We start from the raw sequence: 12,921 nt of genomic DNA, 5'->3' as shown, positions 1-12,921 counted from the left end.
CGATAGCAAACTCCATAGAGTTAGTTTTGAGGCAGACACCTCCAGTGTTTCCTCTGGTTGCAGTCTTGTCAAGCACCAGCTATCGTCGGATTGACGGATTTCATTCCCCAGCACCACCAATAGAAAACAGACTTCTCTTCTGAGCATCTGCACGATCCCCCAACCTAGGAGTCAGTAGGGGATGCTAGCAGTGTGGTCCACCGCCAAGGATCTTTTCTACTGCAGAGGAGGTTCCTTTCCTCACTGAGGGTGTTTCCCCCATCCAAGTGACACAATGAAGGTGTGTGTGGCAGATCGCACTGCTACACACCCTTCCTTGTGTGTCCTGGAGCTGCGGATCCAGGTGAGGCCGGTGATCTCAAACGTTTCCGCATTGCGGACTGAAGCAGGCTTCACACTTTAGAAGATGCAGTTAAGTCCTACCTACTCTTCTGGGATCAGTGAGCAGATGAGCGAAATCCCACGGTTTGCAAAATCAACGTTGTTTTTACAGGATATCAGTTCCTCTTTTTTAAAGTAAAAGAAACATTTTAACCGATCTGCAAAGATGTATGCGTTCGATAAGCTATAATTATGCATCAGTTATGATTAAAAAATGAAGAGGCATTTAATGTATGCATGTAAGAGTGACATACATATGCATAATGCATGCAGGTCAGGCTTATACATTACATAGATTGTAACTTCCACTGGCCTCGCAAATGTGGGCCTGACTCGGACGTGGAGTGTTGGGCCAACAGCTGGGTAATTCAATACACACTCGGTGACCTCTTAGAATGTAATACTTTTACATCGAAATGGGCGCCTCCCACACATGCCCCGCTATCATACCGCAGGGGGCCTTGCATAACCAGTGCAGAGGCGTGCAACAGTCAGGAGACCGCAAGAGCGGGTAGCCGGACTGCCAGGAACATGCAAAATAATGTAAGGAAGGAAAAAAACATGAAGGTGAAATGAAAATGCCATCCGTAAGTTTCCTAACCTTTCACATGCAGGTCTCTGACGCATGCCCTCAAAGGGGTAGGGAACTGGACACAAGTAACCTTTTTACGTGAATCCCACTCAGACATGTGCATCCGTTAGGGCATGCGCACTTTACCCATCATTGGAAAAAGCGTTGGCGAGTCATTACAAAGTTGCGTATTTGGTGCACAGGTGCCATTTTGTGTTTGACGAGCTGCACTGACGGAAAGTATACGCCACTCCCTCACAGCTCCTCGCCACGCTTCTCCTGTTTTATCGGTTCCTAGACAAACTATGGTTATGCCAGGTTTATGCATGGCTAGCCATGGATGGCCATTGTTTAACCAAATTGTTTAACCATACTTTTGTCTTCTCATGACCTGGTCACCGGAGCAAATTCAGTCCCCGTTACTTGTGCAGGGGCCAGCACAGGGGTTAACAGTGCATGCATTAATACAAAATAATACGGACCAATCAAAAGGCCCCTCGGGGAATAGGTCTGCACAGCTGTGCAGGAGGCCAGTACAGACACGTGAACCTGCCACTGAAGAATAAAAACACCGAGAGCACACAATGAACTTGTTCCAACGGCACTGGATGGTGCAACCAAGGGAATTCACCAGAAAACCGCTTGTACTCCTCAGCTTTATTTGCCACTGAAAACTGAATGACGTCACACCCGCCCTCCTTGTGATATTACACTGCTTGGCCCCGCCTTCATCGCTTACATAAATGCACGTTCACGAGACATTAAGGCTCACATAGCATGTACACTTATAACATCTAGACACAGCCCCTGTCCCGATGTATCTGGCACGCCCCCACCTCCTCAGCTCATGTAGTACAGCCCAGGGAAAGGCGCTCCGGGATGCCTTTCTTTGTAACATTGCTGTCCGACCTGTGAGCTGAGCAGACGAGATGCTGATATATCTGCAGAATGAAACCCAGGACATTTTTTCACCGCTGGGGCGGATGGGGGAGGGAGGGCGCTGTACACAGAACACCATGGGAAGCAGCTTGGAAAGGTGAGACAGGGTCAGGCTGCAACAGATTTTCACTCTGGCTTGAAATGCAGACGGACCACATTAAAGAGCATCACAGTTCTTTAAGCTTGACAAGAAAAAAAACTGAAAACAAATGTGTGTGTGTGAGGTGTATGTGCGTGAGTGTCTGACGCGCAGGCCTTGTTCACGCGCGTGGTGTATGTGCGTTCATCTATGTGTGAGTGATCAGTATGCGCGTGGAGTATGCTTTATGTACTTGTTGCTTGTGCTATGTATGGATGTGTGTGATTTATGTACACAGGTATTTTATGCACATCCATATGTTGTAATTCTAATAAGTTCGGTGCGTGGGACAGGAAGTGTGTAGTGTATATAAATGTAGTGTATGTGAGTACGTCGGTGTATGTGTCCATGTGTGCCAGTGTTGCATGCCCGTAAAACGTGTGCAGGCACACGCAATAAGCGTTTGAGTCAGGCGTATGTGTGCCGCATGTGACTGTGTGTGGTCCCTACGCATGTGTAAGATGCATGTGCATAGTGAATGCGCATCAGTGTGTAATGCATGTGTGGTGGGTATGTACGTGTGTGGTGTACCTGCAGACAGTGTATCTGCACACACATGATGTGCATGTGTTGTGTGTGCTGTGTGAAGGATTTGTCCCAGTGTATGTGTCTGTCTACAGTAAGTGTGCATGTGTAGGGGTTGTAGCTCCTTTTCCTGGCTAGTCAATTGAGTCATTCAGGCTCTGTTCGCTTTGACTGCTCCTGCTCATGTTTGTCAAGCTTGCCATGAGTGTCTTCACCTTATGAGCATAGTAATCCCTTAAATTTACCAGCGGGACCTCTTTGATCCCCTCATCAAAATCACAGCTCCGCATGGCGCTCTCCAGCTGCCGCTGCCGCCGGTAGAAGTGAGAGAACTTATTGAAGATGAGAGTTATAGGAAGGACCACCACCAAGATCCCAGCCAAAATGCAAGCAGAGGCTGTCAGCTTCCCCGCTATTGACCCCGGAACCACATCTCCATAGCCAACTGTAGTCATGCTGACAGTGGCCCACCACCAGCAGGCCGGGATAGTGGCCAGACTGTCATTGTCCTCCTTTTCGATAGTGTAAGCCACCACGGAGAAGATGGAGATGCCAACTGAGAGGTAGAGCAAGAGGAGCCCCACTTCTTTATAGCTGTACTTCAGGGTGGCCCCCAGAGACCTGAGGCCTGTTGAATGTCTTGCAAGCTTTAGGATGCGAAAGATCCTCATTAGCCTCAGGACTTGAGCTACTCTGCCCAAATTAGCTAAGGCTGGGCTGCTTTCCACCACCAGATTCACAACTAAAGTGATATAGAATGGTGCAATGGACATAAGGTCAATGATGTTCAGCGGATGTTTGAAGAATGCCACCAGGTCGGGGGCGACTGCAAACCTGGCGACCAGCTCGAAGGTGAACCAGGCTATTCCAAATTGCTCCACTATCTCAAAGCGGGGATCCTCATCCTTCTCACCGTTGCTCAGTGTGATCTGGAAGTCCGACAGGCTATTCAGGCACATGGTGACTATAGACCCCAGGACCACCACAATGGATAGCACGCTGAAGATCCTGCTCAGAACCGAGTAGCCTGGGTTGTCTAGAGCCAGCCACAGACGCCGCCTGAAGTTACCCAGAGGCTGCCTGTCGAATTTAGCAGCATCGTGGTAAAAGGCAAGGATCTCGTCGAAGGAAGAGGTGGTCGTGCTTTCCTGGTCACTCTTGTCCTCCCACTGAGTAGGGTCCGGATCCATCTTCCTCCCATGGTAGCTGTAGCTGCAGCAGGAGTCGATGAAGAACTCATTGATCCCCCAGTATTCAATCTCCTGGCTGAAGGAGAAGACGCATAGCTCCCCCATGACGTGCAGCTTCCCCGTGTTGTAGAAATGCAATACATACGGGAAAAGTTCAGGGTTCCTGTCGAAGTAAAACTCTTTCTTGTTGTCATCGTAGTCATCACAAAGCTCCAGGATTGACTCCTTGGAGTGGCAGTTCAGCAGTCGTCCCAGCCGGGTGTCTGGAAACCGCAGGAGCGTGTCTGAGCTGAGCTTCTTCTTGAAACCTCCAACGTTAATGCTGATGTCCTCCAAATCCTCCTCGGTCACGTGGCTGATGCTTTGGGCTGTCATGCTGTAACTACTGGCATATTCCGAAAATACATTGTACCTAGGACATAAATGAACAGGGGGTCAGCTTCTCGTGCAGAGGTCTCATAACACTCTTCTCATACAGTAGCCCTCAGTGAATGCCAAGCTTAGCCAACACTGTCAACAAGCTACTTCAGTGCTCAAACCATGTGCAACTGAAGAGCACACTCAATGCATAATACTAGGTGCAACAGCAAGGACTGTAGTAACCTTTCACGCTTGAAAACATAGGGGCAAGGTCACAAAGGTGATCATGAGGATGTGAACTAGTACTACAGGTGGGATGCTTCACCTAGCCATACATGTCTTTGTGAATGGGCCCGAAATGTCTAACTCCTTATTAGTAACAGTGGAAAGTTCCTTTCTATTCATAGTGATTGTATATGATGCTTACAGAATATTCAAATTATAGATGTTTTGATGCTAATCCAGGAAGGCACAGGGAGTATGTGAAGTAGCACTACACTAGAGACTTGGCAACACAGCGCAGACTTAGTAATGTTGCACAAGAGGAATTACTTTGAAACATAGACGAGGTTTTTTTTTTTTTAAATAAAAAAAGCAAAATACCCTATAACATACACCTAGATTGAAGGACAGCAGACTAATGAATAATTCGTGGATGACGCACACCCAGTCTATTAGCCTCTGATACACACCCTAATCCAGTCCTTTTTATGCCTAGGTAAATATTTGACATTAAACTTGAGTGCACTCTAATTAAATGCACAATTGATTTTATGAATGCCCGTGAAACGCTGCTCATCACTTCATTAAACATGGGCTGCCGGATGTACTTTCCGGGCAGTCTGGGAGCGATAAAGCACCGCCAGTCTGCCCGAGTCCAGCAGCCCCGGTAGATAAGAGGCACGGGTTCGGTATTTACTGCCCCCCTCTGTTCCCTCACACATACCCCTCTCCTTACCCTCACACATTGTCCCTTCCTACACCCTTGCCGCACATGCAGAGAACAAGTGAGCTTGATTGCTTTCGCAAAGTGCGTGTGTAGGCGTTCCGGTGCCCTACCGTGCCATCCACGGAACTTCCCAAGCCTCCGGGGCTCTGCTCCTCAGGTGAGCCGGCAGGGCGCCCGCGCATAAGCCCATCAGTGGCTCCGGGGCTCTTCTTCAGGCAGCGGGCGGGGGGCTCCCTGCCGGAGCGTGGGCTCGGTGCTGTCTCTGCTCCTGCTCCGGGGGGCCCTCCGTGGGCATGTCTCCAGCGCCCCCTCGTCTGAGCAGGTGCACGAGGGGTGCGGTTCAGGCGCCGGCAGTCCGCGCCCGGGCGAGTGCGGAGAAGCTGCGGCCGGCGGTGGTGCTGAACGGACAGCTCCCGCTTCAGAGCGCCTCCTCGTCGCGGCGGAGGGTTCCCCAGCCGAGCCTTGTTATTGTCCTCCCGCTCCCCAGGTGCAGGAAACTCCGCCCGCCGGCTCCCTCGCGCCTCCAAGATGCCCCAGTCGGAGGGGCGCCCGTGGGTCGCGCCCGGCGGGGCAGGTGACGCCGGAGCAGCAGGAGGGGGCGTCAGGTGCGGGCAGGTGTCTGACCCCGGGGGTCTCCCTGTCAGGGAAGGGGCGGCAGCGGCGCGCGGAGCTGGCAGGGAGCTCTGGCATCCGCGGGAGACGCGCTGCTGGCACCAAACAAACACGGTGTGTGTGCGCTCCCCGCCCCTCACTCCAGCGGCGCACCAGACCCACTTGTGAGCGCGTCTGCCACTTTGTGATGTTCACAGGCTGCCTGGCCTCCCGTTCGCCAGCAGACTTTTTTCGTGGATTTTGCAGTTTAAATGATTTCTTTTCCACGCACGCCAGGTGACCTGCTTCCTCTAAAATAGGCAAATTGATGCATTCGGTGCATCCTCCCTGACGCGTGCATTATCTACGGTGACAGCCTAAAGTCGTCGTGGTGGTTATTGCACGGCTTGCGGATTTCGTTCAAAGAACAGATTTCGTATAAAGTGCATTTACTAGGAATTTGATGATGCCTAGAAAAGAATGTTGCTTAGCAACCTAACAAAATTGTCTTTAGTCTCTTCCCGGTAATGTTGGGAAGCGCAAATGCTCACAGAAACGATTTACTTCACAAAAATGACTGGGAACCCATTTTGTGTTATTTTTTGCAGTGAGACGTCGATGTAAAATGTAGATCGGGACGAGGCCTCGTGTGCGCTTGTGATGGCTGCGCAAAGCGAATCATCTGCATTGTGCTTCAAGTGTCCTTTCAGGAGCCCTCTCACAGGGCAAGAGGCCCAACAGGAACAGGAACAAGGGTTCAAAGGATGAGGATAATGTGGTCAAACTGGACACGAGCATTCTTCAGCTCCCCTGTCCGTGCACACTCCAGCACAATCATTAACCTAATCGAGGGAGGGAGGGGGTGCACAGGGATGACTCATGCTTTCATGCTGCGACCTGCAGGCGAAAAACGCGCTATTACCACACATTTCTAACACTCATTTTATCCACTTCGAAAGAATGAATCGCGGGGTCTCCAAACTGTGACCTCCACGTAATGATAAAGGTTATCGGGCCCGAAGAGTGAACAAACCACAAACTCGTTGTTAAGGGGTAAAAGGCCGCTTTAATAGAACAGGTCTGGCAATATATAAACACCTTGGCATAAAGCCTTACAAAACTACATAACCTCACTAATACATAACTTCCTCCTATCCCCTCCCCCTCCCTCTAAAGAACCCATTCAACCTACCCCTTATGCCTACCACCTTGACCTGACCTACCCCTTACCCATCCCTTCTAAAATTCCCCTTGCCTTGTGTAAATTCCCTGTCCACTGATTTTTATATCGATCCCTTTCCCCACCCGAAATGCTTCTTGACCATAAACCCCCCGCAGCCAGACCTGACTACCAGCAGCAAAAATAATAAAACCCACCCCAACTCCCCCTTTAACATACAAACACATCTAATGAACCATTAACCAAAAACAAACCCAGACCTGTCCTGTCAAAGCTAAAACTTATTAATGCCCAACCTACAACGCCTCACTAAATGCAAATCACCTCCAGCCACAAAACAGCAAACAAAAAAGGGGTACGAAAACAAAGAATCAATGCAAGGGAGGGCGGGCGGGCACGAAGACAAACACGCCTACTGGGTGTGACGACGGCCAAAGAGGCCGCCCACACCCTGCCCCTGTCTTTTATCCTCACACCAACAACCCGCCCCTTCCTGCACAGACTACCAATCCCCAACTCATCAGTGGCCTGTACCACTCCGGCCCGAAAAGCCCGGGGGGAGACCGGGCAAGCCCTCTGCTCCCCCCGAGCCCCCATCGGGCCCGAAGAGTGAACAAACCACAAACTCGTTGTTAAGGGGTAAAAGGCCGCTTTAATAGAACAGGTCTGGCAATATATAAACACCTTGGCATAAAGCCTTACAAAACTACATAACCTCACTAATACATAACTTCCTCCTATCCCCTCCCCCTCCCTCTAAAGAACCCATTCAACCTACCCCTTATGCCTACCACCTTGACCTGACCTACCCCTTACCCATCCCTTCTAAAATTCCCCTTGCCTTGTGTAAATTCCCTGTCCACTGATTTTTATATCGATCCCTTTCCCCACCCGAAATGCTTCTTGACCATAAACCCCCCGCCACACAGGAAAACCCGGTAGGCGTTTTCCTGCCCCACCCGACCCCTTCTATCTATCCCATAGCTTAACCCCCAACAGGTCCGCAATCATCATTCGTAACTCAAACAAATAAATCTCATTACCCAAAAAGGATAAATGAACCCCATCCTGACGGAAAAAACCTACATCTGAACCGCTAATATTGTCATGCCTCAACACAGAAAAAACCTTGAACTCGACAAAAAGACCTCATTTCCCTATTCACCTTCTTTCGTTGCTTCTCTATGCCTTGAAAGGAATGAGGTACCAGTCCCGTCCAGACAATGTGTGTCCCTGACCACTTCTCCTGAATGCGTAGTAATTCTAACTTCATTGCCTTCCGTAAACCTATACCCGAAAGGGGAACCAAATCATTTTCGCCAAGATGAATGACCAATAAATCCGGGCAAACACCTTGCCGAATCCTTTGTGAAAGAACATATAAAAGCTCTCCCCACCTCATCCCACTCCTACCCACCCAACTAACTTTAACCCTCACACCATCCAAACCCAATTGTCGACCAAAATGCCTCGTCGCAGCCTGCTTCTCCGCCCAGCGAATGAATGAGTGCCCGACGATCCACACCGTACATGCTCCATCTGGACCCCCAACACAACCTATGAAGCAAAAAAGATGTTAAAGTATGTCACACCCTCCGCTATAACCCACCCCAAAGAAAAGAACCCGAAACTGACAGCTAGAACAGGAGGAAAAGAGCAGATAGTTAAAAGAAGCAAAAGAACAATTTTGAAAAGAAACCCTTTACCAATGAAAGATCACCTATGATCATTTATCTGCTCTAATATAACGTTTAAAACACTGTGACCTCCACCTACCCAAGTTTTGGATCAATTGATCACTCCTCCCCATTCTCCTGGCTTCTGTTGCCGCGCCGATCCTAAACGAATGAGTCCCGTATAATCCTGGATCCAAACCCAACCGCCTCAAGCACATTTTCAAAACCGCCAAAACCTGAGATGCCGATAATGAAGAACCATCTTGATGTAAAAATACAAACTTTGCAGACTCCGGCAACTTACCTGCAAATATGAACCACGACCTAACTGGACAATCTTGAGAGCCTGTACGCCGTAAAACAACCTCCTGACCCCTGCCCAACTGATCCCCTTTTGTTTTTCCCAACCACACAACAACCTCTCCTCCACTTACCTGTACATTAGAACGTAATAAACCATCCCTCCCTTTTAAACCTAACAACTCTGAAATACGAAACGCTCCATGAAAGAGCCAAGCCATGCATAAAGATAACAAACCCACCTCCCATTCTGAAAAGCAGACAACTCCCAGTGCCCGTAAAATGTCCCGCAATAACTGGGACGTGATTGGCCTTCTTCTATCCCACCTTGCACCTCCTGACCTGGCCCAATCCGCTAAGATCCGCCTGCAAATTTCCCCTTCCACTGGATCATAACCCCAAAAATACTTACCGTAAAATGATATTCCCGCCAACTTACCTGCAATTGTAACAGCAGATAAACCTTTAACAATCAGATGCATAATGAACCGAACCGCCATATCCCGTCTCCTAATGACGACGTCATCCCCCCCAACCAATTCCACAGCTCCCACTTCCAAGAATTCCAACCATGCCTGACCATAACTCTTCCTTGTAGACGGGGCTATAGACCGCTGTACCAGCTCCAACATTCTTAATCTCCTAAAACCCACAACTCCCCCGGAACCAGCGTCTTCTCCATATCTGCTCCCGGTGCTAGACCACTGAACCTCTGCCACTGAAAACGAGATAGGGCATCAGCAATATCATTATTGATTCCAGGGATGTACTTAGCCTTGAACCTAACATTGGATTTTAAGCAATGCAACAAGAAAATACGCAGCAATTTCAACACTGTAACATCCTTCGCCTTTTGTGAATTCACCAAGGCTACCACAGTCTGATTGTCCACATTAAACACCACATTCCGATTGGCCAAATGAGAACCCCATACTACCAGAGCCACAACTAAAGGAAAAAATTCCAAAAAGGCAATGCTATGCCTCGCTTCTTTCCATCTGGCTGGCCAAGCCTCCGTCATCCAATGACCATCCCAAAACAGCCCAACCATGGGCACCAGATGCATCCGAAAACAACTCAACCTGCCAAAACCAATCCGAATCATCAACCAACATGGGAACTCCATTAAATTCCTGCAAAAAACAAATACACATTCTCAAATCCTCCCTCACCTGAGCCTTAATCCGAATGTGATGATGCGGTAACGTCGCACCCCTTATTGCAAAACCAAGTCTCCTACAAAAGGCTCTGCCCACTCTGACCACCTTACAGGCGAAATACAAATGTCCTAATAATTCTTGAGCTCGCCGCAACTCCAGCTTATGTCTTTTCACCGTGTCTTCCAAAAGCAAAATCAACTGCCTCACTTTGTCCTGAGGTAACCTCACCTCCATTCTCAAAGAAACCAACTCAATGCCAAGAAAGCTAATACATGTCAGAGGTCCCTCCGTCTTCTCCTTTGCCAGTGGAACCCCAAATTCAGACATCAAATCCTCAAAAATCCAACAAAGTCCTGCCACATGAACCTGTCCCTGCCGCCCCCACAAAGAAAAAATCATCTAAGTAATGTGTCGCCAACCTGTCCCCTCTCTTGTACTGAAAACACCACTGCAAAAACGTACTGAACATTTCAAACAAGGAACAAGAAACCGAACAACCCATTGGAAGCATGCGATCCACATAAATCGCACCCCCGAACTGAATCCCCAACAAAGAAAAATCCTCCGGGTGAAAGGCAATAACCGAAACGCTGATTTTACGTCCGCTTTTGCCATCTCTGCCCCATGCCCACACATCCTCACCAAGGCAACAGCTTCATCCACTGATGCATAATGCACAACAGAATCCTCAAAAGCGATAAAATCATTGACCGAACACCCCGCTGGCCAGGACAGATGATGTATCAGCCTAAATTCACCTGTCTGTTTCTTTGGAACCACTCCTAGGGGCGAAATAGTCAAGTTGGCCAAAGGCCGCTCCAAAAATGGGCCCAAAATCCTTCCCAATTCCAATTCCTTGTCCAATTTTTCCTGAACCACCTCCGGATATGCCCTCGCCGATTTCAAATTATTGGCCCACCTTCGCACTCTAGGACCTTGATAGCATAAACGGAAACCTTCAACAAAACCACTCCACAAAACCTTTGCTTCGTCCCTTCGAGGATACCAACGTAGCCAATCTGAAATAATCTCAAACTTAATAGGCGTAGGGCCCTTTTCCAACAACATGCTGACTTTGGCCTCTGCCCCTGTCACCACCTCTACTTTGCTGTCCTTGCCATCCCCAGTGCATGCCTCCAAGACACTGAAACGCTGGGTGCCTGCCTCCACAATGGGAGCAGTCATGCCGAAATCTACAGGGCTGCCTATTGCAGAAACTGCTGTTAAACGCCCAGCAAGACCCATTCCCTTGAAACTGCCCTCGCTGCCCAAAACCCACCCGAAATTGGGTGGGACGCCCCTGAAAGGGCTTATATTGCACCGGCAAGCCACTTGCAGTGTGCGTAGTAGGAGCATACCTGGCTGTCCTTAACCACTGCATCCACAACTCATTATCTATTTCCCCCCAAACCTTGGAGGGATCCATCGCCTTTCTTGCACGAAATTCCTCGTCATATCTAAACCACCCAAAACCCCCATAATCCATTTGGGCCCGCCGCACCACCATATATTTAAACAAAGCAACACACGAATCCACGTACTTCTCACAATAGACACTTGCATATATCAAAAAAGCTTTTTTCAATATTTGTAGGCACCTTAGGCCTCCGAGCCAGCTCCCATTCCTCTTCCTTTGACCCTTCTTTTGCTTGCACCTCTCTATGCAATAGTTTAAACACATCCACAAATTCACCTTTCCAAATTTTATCTTTTAAATTCTGAGTGAGATGCGCCCCCAAAGGCATCGCCACTCCCATGTAAGGCAATTTCTTACCTTTCCCCGAAGAATCCGCACTTATTACACCCCTTTCCTTAACCGCCTCCTGCAAGACTTTTGACTCATCCTCTTTCCGCACCTCCCCCGTGACTACCGACTTACCTGCCCCATTATCAGTACTGCAATCCACCTGCACAGAAGCGTCAACCCCACCCGAACCACATACTTCCCTCCCATAGCCGCAAACATTTCGACCCATCCCCAACCCAATCTCACCTCTAGGTAAATTCCCAGCTGTAACCTTGCGACGAGTTCCAGAGCGATCGCCCTGGACCACCTCTGGAACCGCTGACTGCTACACCGGTACCGCTACCCTTACATTTTGTTCTTCCTCGTCCTCTTCATAATCAAGCAGAGTCTCTTCTTGCATGTCGAAACCTGCACCAGCGCCCCAGCTGGTGGAAGGCTGCTCGTCATCCAAAATTGAGCCCGCACTGTGACCCAGCGAACAACGTACACCTGCTTCCCTCGTCGTCGGGTAAACCGCTCCGGAATTTACCCTCCCTTCTTTCCGGTGTACCAAAAGCGCCCTGGCCTTAACCGGCAAACTCTGCCCACCAGCATGCCGCCTAGCATCCTGATGCACCGCCAAACTCCCCGGTCTGCCCGGAAACCGAGGAGTGTCACACCCAGCGCTAACCTCTTGCAAAGCTGGATTTCACCTATCCAGCAAAACCTTACCCGTCTCCCTATTCACACCCCTACCTACCTGACCATAAACCAAACCTGTTACCAATACACCTTCCTGATCCACCAAATCCACCTGGTCACCTACATGCACAACATTCCGTGCTCCAAAATTTTCTTCAAAACTCCTTACGCTTGAACACCTCACCAAACTGGACTCCTTCAAACCATCTGCCCCAGCATCTCTCTTCAAAAAATTCACCTCCTGCTCATCCATAACACTTTCCCCCAAACGAAAACTTTCCTGTCCCTCTGGCTCCTCGTCAGATATCACAATGACGTCTTCTTCCCTTTCCCTGCCCTCCTCCGCCTTCTGTCCTTCTGCCAAAACCCTTTTAACCGATAACATTGCCCCCGAATTGCCCTTTTCCGTAGGCGCCGCCATTTTGACTACGCCCCCTAAGGATCTCTCCTCTAAAATGGCCGCCTCGCGTTCAATCGCGTTGTTGCGCGGCAATTGGGCTTGTTTTCCCGCCCTCCGACCACGCAGATTTCT

At 49.3% G+C, this 12,921-nt stretch overlaps 1 protein-coding gene across 1 annotated transcript; it reads right to left on the bottom strand.

Moving 5' to 3' along the window:
* Positions 1-586: 586 nt before the first annotated feature.
* Positions 587-6,067, bottom strand: KCNS2 (potassium voltage-gated channel modifier subfamily S member 2). Its single transcript, XM_069220539.1, has 2 exons — positions 5,165-6,067; positions 587-4,157 (listed from the first exon to the last, which is right to left on the bottom strand). The coding sequence occupies exons 1-2, from the start codon at positions 5,242-5,244 to the stop codon at positions 2,690-2,692; spliced, it is 1,548 nt and encodes a 515-aa protein (XP_069076640.1). The 5' UTR covers positions 5,245-6,067; the 3' UTR covers positions 587-2,689.
* Positions 6,068-12,921: the final 6,854 nt, after the last annotated feature.

This window comes from Pleurodeles waltl, chromosome 2_2 (genome assembly GCF_031143425.1).
Source record: "Pleurodeles waltl isolate 20211129_DDA chromosome 2_2, aPleWal1.hap1.20221129, whole genome shotgun sequence".
NCBI lineage: Eukaryota > Metazoa > Chordata > Amphibia > Caudata > Salamandridae > Pleurodeles > Pleurodeles waltl.
Note: the sequence above shows the minus strand (reverse complement) of the source record. Positions and strands in the feature narration are given on the sequence as shown.

Bases quoted from the DNA above. Each gene is read 5' to 3' on its own strand.
- KCNS2 (XM_069220539.1), bottom strand. From the start codon at position 5,244: ATGGGCTTATGCGCGGGCGCCCTGCCGGCTCACCTGAGGAGCAGAGCC. The intron at 4,158-5,164 runs GTAGGGCACCGG...TTTATGTCCTAG, and splicing joins GAAGTTCCGTGGATGGCACG to GTACAATGTATTTTCGGAAT.